This window comes from Garra rufa, chromosome 2 (genome assembly GCF_049309525.1).
Source record: "Garra rufa chromosome 2, GarRuf1.0, whole genome shotgun sequence".
NCBI lineage: Eukaryota > Metazoa > Chordata > Actinopteri > Cypriniformes > Cyprinidae > Garra > Garra rufa.
In genome coordinates this window covers 21,433,135-21,450,422 of record NC_133362.1, presented here as the reverse complement: position 1 = coordinate 21,450,422, position 17,288 = coordinate 21,433,135, and the positions used below count along the sequence as shown (strand labels likewise).

The window sequence follows — 17,288 nt, the reverse complement described above, 5'->3', positions numbered from 1 at the left end:
CAGCTTTGCACTTTTGTGTCTGTGTTTCTTTGTACGGCAAACATATCTTGCACGGTTCAGAGTTTTGCCATCAGCTTTTCTCCAAGAAATAAAAGCCCACTCTGGGGTGGAATAGTTCTCGTTACAGCTATGGCAAACAGTGATTTGTGTCAGACTGTGACACTGAAAAGAGAGCAGAGGTTTTAGTCTGATGTGTTTATTTTTCAGTGGGCTGTATTATGAGGGCAGTTTAGCAGCACAGCTGAAAATCCAATGTCTGGAGAAATTCAAAGGCAATCACACACATAATGTGTTCAGTAAAAACCTGTTATCACAGCTCAAGGTAATTCTCTTCCTGTTTTCCTCTGGAGTATAATGGTGGGGGGTTGCAAAAGGAGAGACACACACAGAGAAAGAACCAAATCTGACAGAATAAAAGAAGATATATTAAAATGTGGAGAAAATGAGAAAGGAAGGCCAGAGTGAACGCTGTTGAATTTAATAGTGGACCTGCTGTGGAAATAACACACAAGAACAGTGTGTTGTCCAAGCACTTTATAAAGGAATACAGAGATGCGTCTGAACATTTTGCAGCATTATAGCTCCAGTTTTTATCAGTTGTCTCTTTTGCTGTTGGTCTCATGTAGGGATGTGTGTCTTGCAAATAATTTTTTTTTTTACCTCACTTTTACATATGCTTGTCATTTGTATCTTTGAAATATTTTCAGAATTTTCATAATCTTTCTTCATTTCCCGAAACATTTTTCTGAATTTACAGAGTATCCACCTTGTTCTTTAAAGTGGAAGTAATGCCGCGTTCCAGGCAACCCGTTACTCGTGTTTTTCCAACCTTCTACCCGTGAAAGTGCACCGGAATGGCAGTCAAACCCGTGACTTCCCACTCGTGAACTCGTACTAGATCGATGTACTCCCAGTTCCGAGTTCTGACGTAACATAGCCCGCGAAACCACTATGTCAGCACCTACGGGTGCGGTGTTTATGCAAGTGGTACACAGTGAAAAAAAATAGCCTTTAGGACAATATAACGTTGCAAACAAATTAATAATGATGTAATAATAATAAACGCGCTCAGGCAGTTTGGGGGGACTTGCCTGGAACGCTACAAAGTCGTGAGTCGTGATTTGAAGTTGTGATTTATGAGCTAAAAAACCTGCCTGGAACGCAGCATTAGCTTATGGGTGAGACTTCCAGCTTATTAGGCGCTATAGGGAAATAACGAAAAGAATAACGCCTAGTAAACGGTAAAACTGTTTGCACTACAAACCAGTGTGCTCATAATTAAGATAATACATTAAAATAATATTGTAAGACACACCAATTTACAATATTAAGCAGCAAAACAAGCTGTTTTGTACAAATATGCAAAATATGCAATGAAGCCAGACCTATAACATTTACAAATAACCGCGACCACTCTTACGGGAAGAAAAGGGTGGATATGATACAGTATACTGTCACTTCCCCACATCTACTAGATGAAATAATATATTTAAAAAATACACAATCACGTAAACGTGTGTGTATTGTCTAGCGCCGCCCTTCAGGTCGTGCTGCCCAACTGCAGCATCAGCCGAAGCGATGATGGATAACGGGTCTTCTTTATACCTACACAAACCCTCTACCCACCCTTCAAGCACCTCTCCAACCGTTCTCATTTGAAGGTATGTAATGTTAAAAGCAGAAAAGGGTGTTTCTATATAATTTTTTTTACCATGTGGAAAAATAATCCGCCTTCTAAGCACAAACACGAGCTGCTAACGTTAGCCGCGCTAACCAGTTTCTATCCGCTTTCTCGCTTCTGTTGTTCATCTGCTGTGTTTGAAAGAAACCAAGACGATATTATAATGTAACATGATATAGTAGCTGTGTGTTTGGTTATTGTAATGGTCTGTAAACCGGTTGTCACGTTCATGTTTGCCTCTTGTTGTCATAGCTGCAGTGTTAGCATGTGAACATAACAGGATACAAATCAACAAGACTGCATTAAATAACGTAAATCTGAGGATTTTTGTTACAAATCAAAGGATAAGAGCATTTAATTCACAGGATGAACCCGTGAAGTCGCTGGTTTGATGCTGATTGACTCCACATCACCTCCTGTGTTTATATACTGTGTGTTTTTTGGCTATAATCATCTCTGCTTATTTTGCTCAGTTAATAACAACAAACAGGTAAACTGGGAATCAAATGTAAAAATACACAGATGCTCTGAGGTTAGAATGTGTGGTTGTTGTTGTTTTTTTCTACCAGAGGTGAATGTGAAAAAAAAATGTAGCTGGGTAACCGATATTCATCTGCTTCTCAAGTTGATTTACTAAGACATTTTTATTGAAATATGTGACCCTGGATCACAAAAACAGTGATAATATATTTTGTATAGATCTGAACGATCTGAAATAAGCTTTCTGTTGATGTATGGTTTGTTACCATATGACAATATTTGGCCAAGATACAACTATTTGAAAATCTGAGGGTGCAAAAAAAAAAAAAAAAATCGCCTTTAAAGTTGTCCAGATGAAGTTCTTAGCAATGCATATTACTAATCAAAAATCATGTTTTAATATATTTACTGTATGAAATTTTAGTTAATATCTTAATGATTTTTGGCATTAAAAAAAAACTATAGTTTTGACCCATACAATTGGTTGTTGGCTATTGCTACAAATATAGACGTGCTGCTATGTTGTATTTCTGTATGCAAATGACACTAAAATTCATACATTTCCAGAACTGAAATCTGAACTTTGGATAAACTCGCATTCAAAATTCTTGTTTCATGTTGGCATATTAGGTTTTTGCAAAAGGTTTTTTTTTAGGTTTTTTTTTTTTCATCAGAAAATATTGTCAACAGCCAGACAAAAAGGTCACTACATTTTAAGAATGAAATATTACATAAAACAGTTGAATGATATATAAGCAAACCCCTCTATAAGAAACTTCAGAGTATAAATAGGAAAAATACTAGGAAGTCTGGTTTATTTAAGTTGGATTTCTGGCTCAGTGCATGAGAAAAAAATATTTTAAGATAACACCCTTTAAAGGTATTTTTTGTACTTAAAATTTACAGACAAAATGGATAAAGTGTAAGAAAATACAATTTGAATGTTATATTGGAGGTTATGATCTTTCCACTAGTCTTTAAAACAATTGCTTGGCAAGTAACACTGTCCTTCATCTCTAATGTAAAATAAGGTGGAAAAATATGAATACATAAATGTGAATATTATAATTACACTACCAGTCAAAAGATTTTGAACAGTAAGATTTTTAATGTTTTTTTTAAAAAAAAGCCTATTTTGCTCACTAAACCTGCATTTATTTGATTTAAAAAGTACAGGACAACAGTACAATTTTGAAATATTTTTACTATTCTATAACAGTTTTCTATTTGAATATATTTTAAAATGTAATTTATTCTTGTGATTTCAAAGCTGATTTTTTTAGCATTTTTTTATGATCCTTCAGAAATCATTCTAATATTCTGATTTGCTGCTTTTAATTATTATTATTATTATTATTATATAAACAAATATTATACTGACTCCAAGCTTTTGAATGCTGTAGTGTATAATGTTACAAAAGTTTGTTAAATAAAATAAATGTTTTTATTTCAGATAAATGCTGATCTTTGGATATTTCTATTCATCAAATATTCCTGTAAAAAATTTACTCAACTGCTTTAAATATTGATAATAATAGTAGTCTTGAACAGCAAATCAGCATATTAGAATCCTTTCTGAAAGATTATGCGACACTGAAGACTGGAGTAATGATGCTGGAAATTTAGCTTTAATCACAGAAATAAATTACATTTTTAAATATATTCAAATAGAAAACTGTTATTTTTAATAGTACAAGTTTTTGCTGTACTTTGGATCAAATAAACGCATGCTTGGTGAGCAGAAGAGATTTCTTTAAAATATTAAAAATCTTACTGTTCAAAAACTTTTGACTGGTAGTGTACATAATGTATATATTATAAAACAATAAAAAAATTAAAATAATATATGAAAAATGTAAAAGTATTATACAGTAAATAAATATAGTTTGTTTAGTATTATATTAGCGGTCAAATTAATTAAGAATTTAAATGTATTAATTACATGAAATACTGATCGATTGATTAATTAAATTATTTGCATATATGCTCCCAAATGAAGATAATATTGTTATTGTAAATATTACTTTATTCTAGTCACTAAATGTTGAAAGCGTGCAATAAACTGCTCTATGTCCTCTGAAATGTTAGTGTATATTGTTATGTTGTATGTGTTTGTGTGTGTTTCCAGTGACTCACTGTCAGAGGGGCATGTGTGTGTATGCCGGAGCAGCTGGGAGGAGATGACCGAGTCTGTCCCTCCCGTGCTGTGTTCATCATCATGGGGCCTGATGTGCCCCTGCTCAACGATTACAAGCAGGAGTTTTTCTGGAAGCGTTTCCCACAGACTATCTTGGGGGGGCTGAGGCTGAAACTCGGCTACTGCGCCCCGCCATATGTCTATGTGCACCAGCTGGTGTTATTTCTAATACCATGGCTATTAGGAGGCATCGGGACCCTCCTGTACCAGCTGAGGGTGCTGGATGAAGCCTTTGCAGGTGTTGTGTCTGGTGTGCTCATGCTGGGGGTTGGTGCCACCCTTCAGGGACTGGCACGGTGTATGTCACGTAGGACCGGAGTGGTACAAAGGCTGCCTGCTGCCAATAACATCCTTGCAGATGAGGAGGAGGTGGAGTTTACTCACTGCGTGGCCCCTGAGACGGTACATTTTGTGGTGCCTGGGAAGAAGTTTATGGGTAATGTAGTTTTGCACACTTTTCTTGCTGGAGCACTATGTGGGTTGTGCACATGGTACCTGCTGCCGGACAGACTGAGTGGCTTGTATGGGCACACAGGTGCGGGATTGGGAGCTGTCGTGCCTTTGTTTGCCCTGAGCTGGGTAACTGTCTGTATCGGGGAGTATTCGCTCATCGTCAACACGGCTACAGAAACGGCTACGTTTCAGCCGCAGGACACGTATGAAATCACGCCGCTCACCAGACCGCTCTACATACTCGCCTTCATTGCCGTGGACCTGGCTTTAAGGTACAAATCCCATAATTCACCACTACTTTCTGACAGCGTATACACTGCCATTCAAAAGTTTGGGATGAGTAAGATTTTTAATGTTCTTTTAAGAAGTCTTTTTGGCTTATCAAGGTTGCGTTTATTTAATTAAAAATACAGAAAAAATAATAATATTATGAAATATGTTTTCAATTAAAAATAGTGGTTTTCTATTTTAATATACTTCTAAAATAGAATTTATTTCTGTGATGCAAAGCTGAATTATTAGCATCATTACTCCAGTCTTCAGTGTCACATGATCCTTTAGAAATCACTCTTAATATGCTGATTTATTGTCAATGTTGAAAACAGTTGTGCTGCTTGACATTTTTTGGAACTTGTGATACTTTTTCAGGATTCTTTGATGAATAAAATGTTAAAAAGAACAGCATTTATTTAAAATGTAAATCCTTTGTAACAATATATACTACCATTCAAAGGTTGGGTTTTTTTTTTTCTTTCTTTTTTTCTTTGAATGAAATTAATATTTTTATTTAGCAAGCATGTTTAAAATTGATAAAAAGTGAAAGTTATTCTTAGAAAAGATTTCTTTTTTGAATAAATGCTGTTCATTTTAACATTTTATTCATCAAAGAATCGTGAAAAAGTATCACATTCCCAAAAAAAAAGCATAACAACTGTTTCATTGATAACAAATCAGCATATTAGAATGATTTCTGAAGGATCATGTGACAATGAAGACTGGAGTAATGATGCTGAAAATTCAGCTTTGCATCACAGAAATAAATAATATTTTAAAGTATATTAAATCAGAAAGCCATTATTTTAAATTCCAATAATATTTTACAATATTACTGTTTTTTTTCTGTATTTTTGATCAAATAAATGCAGCCTTGTTGAGCATAAGAAACTTCTTTTAACAGCAGTGTATATCAAACATTTTCCTGAGAAATAATTTCTCAACCTATGTAAGACTTTTCTTTTCAGTTTCGAGATTTGTTCTTTCAATAAAGTTTTCCTTTTATGACTATCATTATATATTAAAATATTAAATCAATATATCTTCTGAAATACAAAAAATGCTCAGAAGTGCTCAAACATGGAAGAGGTGTATTTAATTAATTGTATGTATGAGTTATATTTTTATAGTATCGTTGAATAAATTCATAGATTCCAGACACAAAAACAAGCATCTTGTCAGTGATTTATATGCTGAGTGTTATGAGCTTATACTTGAAACCTGCCATTGTATACTGCAAATATTAATGGCTCTTAGAAAAATTGCTTGTGATGTTTCTAAGTATGTCGCTTTGCATAAAAGCGTCTGCTCAATAAATGTAAATGCTGAAATTGATTTGAGTGTTTCCTTTGAGACTGTTGTCATGTAACCTAAACTTATAAGGATTGTTTGAGTATGAATGTCAAGAGTCAGTACTGAGTCTGATGTACTCTTCTCCTCATTTCCTGGATCTCAGTCTCTCTCTCCTCTCAGGTTTTCAGGTTCTGGTGTAGTAGAATTACAAGTAGCAGCTCAGGTGCTTCACGTGTTGTTTGTGGTTTTGCCGGTGCTTTGGGCTTTGGGAATGCTCTCTCCGCTGGATGCTCTTGTGCTCTGGGCCATGGAACAGACCTTAGTGCACGGCCTGGGTGGGTCAGCTATGTCCACCAACATCAGGTGAGCAATAAATGCATAAAGTGTGGTCTACATTGCAGTGTTCTATTGAATATAAAGTTGAAGTTAAAGGTTTACATATACCTTGCAAAATCGTAATCATTTTACCAAAATAACGGGGATCATACAAAATGCATGTTATTTTTAATTTATTACTGACCTGAATAAGATATTTCCTATAAAAGACGTTTGCATGTAGTCCACAAGAGAAAATAATAGTTGAATTTATAAAAATGACTACATTTAAAAGTTTACATACACTTCTTTCTTAATACTCCCTGAATGTTCCCTGAATGATCCACAGCTGTGTGTTCTTTTTGTTTAGTGATAGTTGTTTATGAGTCCCTTGTTTGTCCTGAACAGTTAAACTGCCTGCTGTTCTTCAGAAAAATTCTTCAGGTCCCACAAAATCTTTGTTTTTTGTTAGCAATGGCTGCATGATTTTAAGACTTGTCTTTTCAGACTGAGGACAGCTGAGGGACTCATGTACAACTATTACAGAAGGTTCAAATGCTCACTGATACTCCAGAAGGAAACACAATGCATTAAGTGGGGGGTAAAAACTAGGGGTGGGCATAGATTAATTTTTTTAATCTAGATTATTCTAGATTAAATCTTGGAATTAATCTAGATTAATCTAGATTAAAATGGCTAATTTGAATTCTGCTGAAGGCATTTTCAGAATATGTGTGCTACCCAAATAATGACTAAAAGTAAGTCTTCGAGAACGGGCCAGGTGGCGCATTAGACCAGGCGCTCATCTCCTGTTTCCAAAATGCATCACAAACTGCTTGACAATTGCATTTACAACATAATTACCTATACAAACTTGTGTAACCAAGTACCTACTTCTGCGCAAAAGGCTGCACGACGTGCGCGTTGCCGGTAAATACACAGACGCGCACGGGCATGGATTTCTCCGTGCTTCGATTAAACTGCGTTGCTTTTAGAAGCATCAATTCAGTTGTTGCATATAGTTTAATGTCTTTATTTCGGGATTGTCAAAGTAAATTATAACTCAAATTTGAGATTTTACTGGGGCACAGCAGATTTTCATTGGGACACGTGCCCCAGTAAAAAGGGTCTAACAACGCACGCACCTGCCCTGAAGCAGCTTCATTACTTCATGTCAGCACGTCTCATTTGATGTGGTCATTTCACAGAAGTTGAAGACTCGTTCCCGCCTCCTACAGTGCAATTCGACTAGGTATACGTCATCCGCGCTAAAATATCAAGGTGAAAGTCATCATAGCTTACGTAGTTTAGACCCAGCTCCCAACCCAACTTTGAGAATAGATTAACGGCGATATTTTTTTTATCGCCCGATAAGAGTCTCACGTTAACGCAGCACGTTAACGCCGATAACGGCCCACCACTAGTAAAAACGTTTTGATTTGAATTTCATTGGGAAATTTAACTTATTTTGTCTTCTGGGACACATGTAAGTATATTTTGTAGCTTCTGAAGGGCAGTACTAAATGAAAAAAATGCTGTTTAGGAAAAATATGAAAAATGTACACATCTTCATTCTGTTCAAAAGTTTACACCCCCGGCTCATAATGCATCGTTTTTCTGTAATAGTTACATATGAGTCCCTCCATTGTCCTCAGTGTGAAAAGATGGATCATAAAAACATGTAGTCATTATTGAATTAGGTTTAAATACACAAAACATTCTGAAAAACCAAAGAATCTGTGGGACCTGAAGGATTCTTCTTAAGAATAGCGGGCAGTTTAACTTTTCAGGACAAACAAGGGACTCAAGAACAACTATCACTAAACAATAAAAAACCCACAGCTGTGGATCATTCAAGTAACAACACAGTATTAAGAATCAATTGTATGTAACTTTTGAACAGGGTAATTTTTATAAATTTAACTTATTTTTTTCTTGTGGACTATATGTAAATGTCTTTTATGTGAAAAGTCTTTATCAGGTCAGTACTAAATAAAAATAACATGCATTTTGTATGATCCCTCTTATTTTGGTAAAATAATTAACATTTTGCAAGGTTTCTGCAAGGTGTATGTAAACTTTTGACTTCAACAGTATGTTCAGTGTGTGCAACCCATGTAACTATGATCTTCTGCTTTTTCTTTTTTTCAGGCTCTTGGTGATGTTTCTGACATCCGTTTGTGTTGCCATCTGTACCTTCTTCATTCCCTCTTCATTGGGTGTGGTTCTGTTCACTGTTGCCATGGGTTACCTTCTTAGCCAAGACCTGACCCAGCTGCTGGTGCTGGTGAAGGGTGCCTCTCCGACCTTGGGTCTGGGCTGGTGGGGGCTTCCTCTTTCCCTGATGTTTATAATAGGAGCTTTGACTGAGGCAGGACTTCTTCATCAGCTTTACCTCATCAACTCAGGGAATCTAACGTTAGGTGTGAACTCTATAGGTCACTGGGAGTTTCCTGTTGTATCCCCAAGTCCACAGGAGGTGATTGGCTGGCTCCTTATTGCTCTGTTTCTACTTATTCGTCTGCTGAGAGAACTCCAGGGGGCGTGTATACTGGGAGGTGCCATGCTCAACCCACTGTACCCCAAGCGGGTCACGACTGCCCAGGCTTTCAGGCGTAAGACCCGAGGTATGCGTGTCGCAGGGATAATCCGGAGGATCCTGTTGAACCTGGGTGAGATGTTTGCACTGTCCCAAGAAACAAAAAATTCTTTGCATCATTCTGTTGGTCTGTATAGTCTGTTGCAGAGAGATGTTGACTTGGCATTGATAACTCGGATAATATGGATGCCTGATATGTCAATGCTATATGTGATTCAGGACCACAAAACCAGTCAAAAGTGTAATTTTTTTTTAGAAACTGAGATTTATACATCATCTGAAAGCTGAAATAAAAAAAAAACTTTCCATTGATGTATGGTTTCTTAGGATAGGACAATATTTGGCTGAGATACAACTCTTTGAAAATCTGGAATCTGAGGGTACAAAAAAATCTTAATATTGAGAAAATCGCCTTTACAATTGTTCAAATGAAGTTCTTAGCAATGCATATTACTAATCAAAAATTAAGTTTTGATATATTTACTGTAGGAAATTTACCAAATATCTTCATGGAACATTATCTCTACTTAATATCCTAATGATTTTTGGCATAAAAGAAAAATTGATCATTTTGACCCATGCAATGTATTTTTGGCTATTGCTACAAATATACCTGTGCTACTTAAGACTGGTTTTGTGGTCCAGGGTCACATATTGGTTATTTGTTTTATTGTTACAATTTTTCAATTTTGTCATTATTAGGAATTTAACAATAAATATTTGACTTCACAGTGAGTCCGCTGGCGATGATTGCGTTCTTGTCTGTGGACGAATCTCTAGAGAAGGTGCACACAGCCTCTCTCGCCATTGGCTTCACACGGGCATTCCGGATGGTACGAAAGTTTATTGTTACATCATCTTAAAGCATTATTATAACCCTATGAAATCCATTTTATTTTTTCCACAATTCCCTTTTTTTCAAATTCCTTTTATTTCCATTTCATTTTGCTGGATTCTGTTTTTTTTCTAGACTCTGTTTTAATTGGTAAATTTTAAAAAATATTAAACAAAAGCATGTCTAATTAATTTAATTAACATGATACATACACAATTTAATGGCAAATTGTATTAAATGTGTAATAAAATTGACTAAATTTATTAATTTTCTGGATTCCATTTTAATGGTTTCATTATTTTTTAATAATCAAAGCATCTCTAATTATTTGAATTTCTAAAAAATAGTTTATTTTTATAATTTCTTTTCTTTTCTTTTTTTCATGAATACTGTGTTTTTACAGTTTTGTGGTAAATTAATTCTGGTTAATATTCCTTAAAGATAAAGTTTTAATAATTCATTTTATTATTAGTAGCACTATCATTCTATTTAGTAATTTACTTTCTGTCACCTTTAAGTTTCTGTTTGTATATGATACGAAGATAGTATTTCTCAAAAAGGAGGCTAAAATGCTCAAGAATTGACTCTCAGAGCAGTTCTAGAGATTGTGTTCATGCTGAAAATAGAGAGTGTCAGGTGCGCTTCAAAACATGCAAGATTCGAATTTAAAAAGTATTTTTGAGCCTTTATATTCACATACACTAGTCCATATTGCGTTTTGATTGAAGTGTACTGACCTACTTTTGATTTATTCATCCAAAATTTGACAAATTCAGTGACATTCTACTAAATTATATTTTAATGACTGGATTGCGTGATTCCGACTGCATTTTCTGCATTGCAGAAATCATACAGCTCTATGTAATGAGGACATAAACGGCACTCTTTTTTTAAAATACCCCCTTGATCTATGCCCCCTAACTCTTCTGTTATTGTATGGCAGGTGTGGCAGAGCTCTGAGGCTGCTTTGCTGCAGATGGTGTTGGTGGTGATCATCAGACTTGCAGGGGGGCACAGAGTTGCACGCTGGAATGAGTTGGGTACTACAGTGCAGCTGATACTGGTAAGCCAAACGAAACTTAATGCATTTACTGTAATAAAATTGCAGGGATGTTTGTGCAATAATATTTTTCTTATCTATCCCTTTTTCTGGCAGGTCTCTCTTGTTATGAATCGTGTATCTCAGTTTGTCTGTAAGCTGAGTTTTGCTCTTACGGTGTTGATCACGTCCTGGACAGAGAGTAAACAGCGTCGTCAGTCGGCGGGAACTCTGCTGGCACTCAATGCTGCTCTGTTCCCACTTCTGCTAGGAGTTGTGGCTCTCTCTGCCTTTCTGTCTGCCCCTCTCCTTCCTCTCTTCACACTACCTGTGTTCCTGGTGGGATTCCCCAGGCCACTGCGCACATGGCCAGGCACTCCAGGCACTGCCTGCCCTTGCCCAGATTCTGTATATTACCAGCAGCTCTGCAAAAGACTGGCATCCGCTATTAGACCCGCACTTGCTAATGGCGCATTTGGTGAGTGAGACCAACTTAGAAACTTCATTGCTGATCTCTAGCACACTCTCAGCTCAGAAGCTTCTTGTTACTCATTTTGTTGCTGCTGTTATTAAAGGATTAGTTCACTTCCAGAAAAATTTCCTTTAAAAAAAAAATTTTTTTTTTTTAAATTTCCTGATAATTTACTTACCCCATGTCATCCAAGATGTTCATGTCTTTCTTTCTTAAGTCGAAAAGAAATTAAGGTTTTTGAGGAAAACATTCCAGGATTTTTCTCCATAGAGTGGACTTCAATAGGGATCAGTGGGTTGAACGTCCAAATTGCAGTTTCAGTGTAGCTTCAAAGGGCTCTACATGATCCCATCCAAGAAATAAGGGTCTTATTTAGTGAACCAATCGGTCTGTTTCGAAAAAATAAAAATGTATATACCTTTTAACCACAAATGCTCATCTTGCACTAGCTTGATTTCATGCATTACGTAGTCATGTTGGAAAGGTCATGCTTTACAAAAAATAAATGATGTCGGAGGATTTTGAAGTTGGACGAAAAAATGAGATGCCGTTTTTTGCTCTACCCTACCTTATTGAACCGGAGTACACAGACAAAGAAGTAACCATGCGTGACATTTCCACTGTGATTACATAATGCATGAAGTTGCGGACGCACATCGCAGAGCTAGTGCAGATGAGCATTTGTGGTTAAAAAGTATATACATTTAAAAAAAAATTTTTTTTTTAGAAAATGGCCAATCATTTCGCTATGCAAGACCCCTATTCCTCAGCTGGGAACGTGTAGAGCCCTTTGAAGCTGCATTGAAACTGCAATTTGGACCTTCAACCTGTTGGGCACTATTGAAGTCCACTATATGGAGAAAAATATAATTTCTTATAATTCCTAATTTCTTTTCAACTGAAGAAAGACAGACATTGACATCTTGGATGACACAGGGGTGAGTAATTATCAGGAAATTAATTCTGGAGTGAACTAATCCTTTAAAAATGATTAATATGTTTTTAAATAGCAATGAGTTTGTTAAATTTGATCTAATGCAACACTTCAAACTGAAGTTTCTATTAACTTTTTGAGTTTCTTTCCCTTGGTTGCAGGTTCCTGTACTCCAGGGTCTCATTACCTTGGCCGCTTTCAGGGTCGTCTTCTTTGGATCTCCATCCTAGAGAGAGGCTACGGCTATTGCACTGTCAACATTAAGGTATACTTGCTTTCTTGCTTTTGCTCTGTCTAGAGAACACCAGTTTTATGATTCCCTGTGTGTGTTATTTCTTATTACCTGTCATGTTTCACCACAGGGTTTGGAACTACAGGAGACATCATGCCACACTGTGGAGGCTCGGCGTGTAGATGAGGTCTTTGAAGGAGCGTTCGATCATGTAGAGCGGCCTGGCCAGTGTTTCCGACTATTAAACCCTCACTGGGGTAACGCTCTGACCCCTTGCTCTCTGTTGCCCGTCAGGGTTTACTCTGACGCCCAGAATGTTCTAACAGGAATCATTGACTCGCCTGACCATCTGCGGCAGCTCAACTCAGACTTCCTTAAAACACTCATCTGGATTTTATTGCGTTACTGTGTACAGGAATTGACACATGGTGCTCAGCGAATGAAAGGTCAGTCACTACAGACTTCTGGACGCAAGTTGCAAAGCTCTCAGCATGCCGTGCCCTCGGAGCCAGGTCCGGCTGTGGTTAAAGTTGCCATGCACCCTCAAATTCGCCCTGAGTCCTCTTCATCCTCTCACTTCAGAGGACAGGACAGCTCCAGCCTCTCATCCTTTGCTGATTGGTCCGACGAGGACGATCTGTTTGGTCCAGTCCCCGTACGGCGGCCGATAAGAATGATGGTGCGGACAGATGAAGGACAGACTGAGTTAGGGTTGGGAGTGTCTCTTCCAGGCTCTGTAGAAATCCACAGCCTTTACGAGAGCATGGCTCTGTCTTCTCTCCCCACCCTTAGACCTCTGGGTCTAGGTTTGGGGCTCGGCCTGCCCATTGTAGATAAAGGGAAAGATAACATCCCCACACTCACTTCGACCACCATCCTGAGCAACTCTCAGCCTCTTCACTTCACAAGCCCTCACTCAGAGATCTTCTCTTTGCCCGCAGAGTGGCAGACTGCTCAGTTGGCTTCCTCCAAACTCCAAGTTCTGCGACCTTGCTTCCCAGAGGCTTGGTTCTGCTTTTGTTTGTCCCAGCTGGTGGTGGAGAGCTTTGGGGAGGGAGACTTTGAGCAGGTGACACTGGGTTTGCAGGAGGACCATGCCCTGCGGGAGCTTTATACCCAGGTGGTGCTGTCGTGCTGTGTGGCACTGGGGGCAGATGCTCAGGTGTTTAGCCCTAGTCTGCTGTTCAGGCTGTATTGCGGGGACGGCCCGTGGACCGAGGGACTCGAATGGCTCAGAGCCAATAAAGAGCTGCATCAGCTCACACTCAGGGCATTCAGGTAACAGACAAGCAAGATTCAGCATCCAAAAACATCCTAGATGTTCTTGTTTGTTTAAAATGTGACAGGTGTTGTTTTATTCTGTGTGTGCAGGTACAGTGTAAAACTCTTGGTAGACCAGGCATCTCTTGGTCCCATAGAGAGTCTGGATGAGCTCTACACAACTTTGCAGGATTACCATGACAATTGGTTCATCGGCCTGGTAACAGACCGCAGTTGGCAAGAAAGTGTTGTACAGGAGAAGCCCTTCCTATTCTCTCTCGGACACGATCTCACCATGGTAAACACCTAATTTACTGGAATGTAACTGTTGCTACCAAACACGGTCTCATATCTAGCAATGATGCAATAAAAACCATCTCTTCTGAGTAGGGCTGGATGATATGACCTAAAATCAAAATCTTGACTGATTGACCCTTCGCAAACAGCTGGATTGACAGGCGGATCTGACCAATCTTAACACCAAATCCTCCATTCTGTCCGACAGACAAATCAGACAGAAGCAGATTAACTTCAGTAGACTTAAACCTACAAAATTTTGTGTATTGATATTTTTCCATGGTTGAAATAAAATATGCACTAATGTTCATTCTTGCTTTTTTTGTGCTTTAAAGGAGTAGTTCACTTTCAGAACAAAAATTTACAGATAATGTACTCACCCCCTTGTCATCCAAGATGTTCATGTCTTTCTTCAGTCATAAGGAAATTGTTTTTTTTTTTGAGTAAAACATTGCAGGATTTCTCTCCATATAATGGAGTTCTATGGTGCCTCCGAGTTTGAACTTCCAAAATGCAGTTTCAAATGGCTCTAAACGATCACAGCCCGAGGAAAAAATGGTTTTATCTAGCAAAATGATGGGTTATTTTCTAAAAATAAATTACAATTTATATACTTTTTAACCCTTAAATGCTCGTCTTTGAGATTAAAAAGTATATAAGTTGTAAATGTTTTTAGAAAATAACCGATCGTTTCGCTAGATAAGACCCTTCTTCCTCGGCTGGGATCATTAAACTACATTTTGGAAGTTCAAACTTGGGGTCACCATAGAAGTCCATTATATGGAGAGAAATTCGGAAATGTTTTCCTCAAAAAACACACTTTCTTTACAACAGAAGAAAGAAAGACATGAACATCTTGGATGACAAACGGTGAGTACATTAGCTGTAAATTCTTGCTCTGAAAGTGAACTACTCCTTTAAGTAGAAGAAAAGACGATTGGTTCGCATGTCATTGATCTAATAAGGCAATTCAGTGCCCAGTTTCCCTGGTCTTCTGATTGGTCCACGGTTTTGGAACTTGATTGATGAGCAGTGATGCGTGTAAAAGTTTAAATTCTTTTAAATTGACAACGTCTTAAACGTGCCACTCACGTGCAAGATGCTGCAAAAGACACGAGCGCAATGGTCATACACATCTGTATAGCGCCAACTACACATGCAGTGGTATGTTTTTAATGGGAATGTATTAACAGGATAAAAAAAAACCCTGAATAACTGAAATGGGAAAATTACGTCGTTAGAGGTTCTGAATTTCAGTTAAAAAATTTTGGCTGAAATTCTAGGATATTTTTTCAATTAATTGTCCAAATCCACTTCTGAGTATATGGGCCATTCTACAGAATTGGTCCAAAGTCAGAGTTGGAAATGTCTTTTTCCCAAAAAAATTTGTATGTATGCAAATTGTATATTATCCAAGGTACACATTTCTAGTAATAGTGCAGTTAATTCTTATATTGAATTTTCAGAAAAGTTTTGGAATATTTGCCCTCTCCCCAAATTTGTCACTACTGAAACACATTAATAATTTAATAAGAAGGGTTATATTGACCTATTATTGACTATATATATCTAATATTGACTATATTTTGCTGACATCCACATTGCAAATATATTTTTTTGCTATTTTATTACAATTTCGTCAGAGGTCAGTCAATAACAATTACATTTTTTTTAAATATTTCAAGTGTAATTGATGAGATTTGTTGTATTTTTAATCTAATTTTTCTTTGTAAAAGGCAAAATGTTGACCATACTGATTTCAATGTTGAGAATTAATTAGTTCGACTATACATTGAACCAAAAACTATCATAACATCTTAGTTGATAATTCAGTTTACTTTATTTTTGACAAAACATCTCATTTCGGTTGTGACTGCGCGTTTTCAGTAATGACAGTAACATTTTGGTAGCGACCACATCACATTACAGAATTTTAACTTGCATACTAAAACATACTAAATGACAAAAAATTTGCATAACTATACTAAAATTTATTTCTCCTCCTTTTGTCACTACTGAAACAATGATGACATGTTTTGGTCGTAACTGTTACGGTAGTGACAATTTTATGGGATAACACCCAAAAAAATCAAAGATGTCACTTCACATTTAATAAGTTGAAATTTAGGGGAAATTACCTAATAAATGGTGACTTTTATATATATAAAGCTTAGTGGTGTTATAAATATTATTGTGGGTTTCAATGGATAATAATGGATAATGCTTTTTAAATGTGTTTTTTTGCTTGTAGGACAGCAGATTGCACCAATTCTGTAGAATGGCCCATATATGAGATTTTGCCATAACCAGCCTTGACTAAGGGCTTTTGTAAGGGCTTTTTGAAGTTGTTTAATTACTATTTCTGTGAAATTGTATTGCCCGGCCCACAGAGAAATCAGCAACTTTTCTGAATAATATATTGGCTGTTGTGTAATACATTTTCTCTGTTTTTCATAGGGGACGTATACGAGCCGTGTGTTGTCCCTGCAGGAGAATCTAGTCCAGGTGGGAGCTCTGAATGAGGAGGGTGTGAGGGGCCAATGGGCCAACCTATCATGGGAGCTACTATATGCCACTAATGATGACGAGGAGCGCTATAGCATTCAGGCACATCCTGTGATGCTGAGGAACCTAACTGTTCAAGCAGCTGATCCACCTCTGGGATACCCCATCTATTCATCCCCGCCCATCCATTTACGCTGCTTATGATAATCACCTTCATTTGTTTACCCACATCAATGAGATCAGCACACACACGGATGCTACCAGCACATCAGAAGTTTTTGCATTCATTTCTTCTTCATTCAGGGTACGGTAAATATTTTATTGAACGTTTGAAGCATTTAAAATTGCTACTGTTGTAGTGGCTTCTGAATGAATTGCATGAATTTATGAACATCAGCAGCTGGGATGAAGTAAATGTGATCT

The 17,288-nt window shown here is 37.2% G+C and overlaps 1 protein-coding gene across 1 annotated transcript; it reads left to right on the top strand.

Moving 5' to 3' along the window:
• The first annotated feature begins 1,543 nt into the window (after window positions 1-1,543).
• pcnx4 (pecanex 4) lies at window positions 1,544-17,282 on the top strand. The gene is made up of 11 exons (XM_073833877.1): window positions 1,544-1,661; window positions 4,290-5,083; window positions 6,558-6,740; window positions 8,844-9,364; window positions 10,024-10,124; window positions 11,070-11,189; window positions 11,283-11,643; window positions 12,733-12,836; window positions 12,934-14,081; window positions 14,175-14,361; window positions 16,818-17,282. The coding sequence occupies exons 2-11, from the start codon at window positions 4,320-4,322 to the stop codon at window positions 17,067-17,069; spliced, it is 3,741 nt and encodes a 1,246-aa protein (XP_073689978.1). The 5' UTR covers window positions 1,544-1,661; window positions 4,290-4,319; the 3' UTR covers window positions 17,070-17,282.
• Window positions 17,283-17,288: the final 6 nt, after the last annotated feature.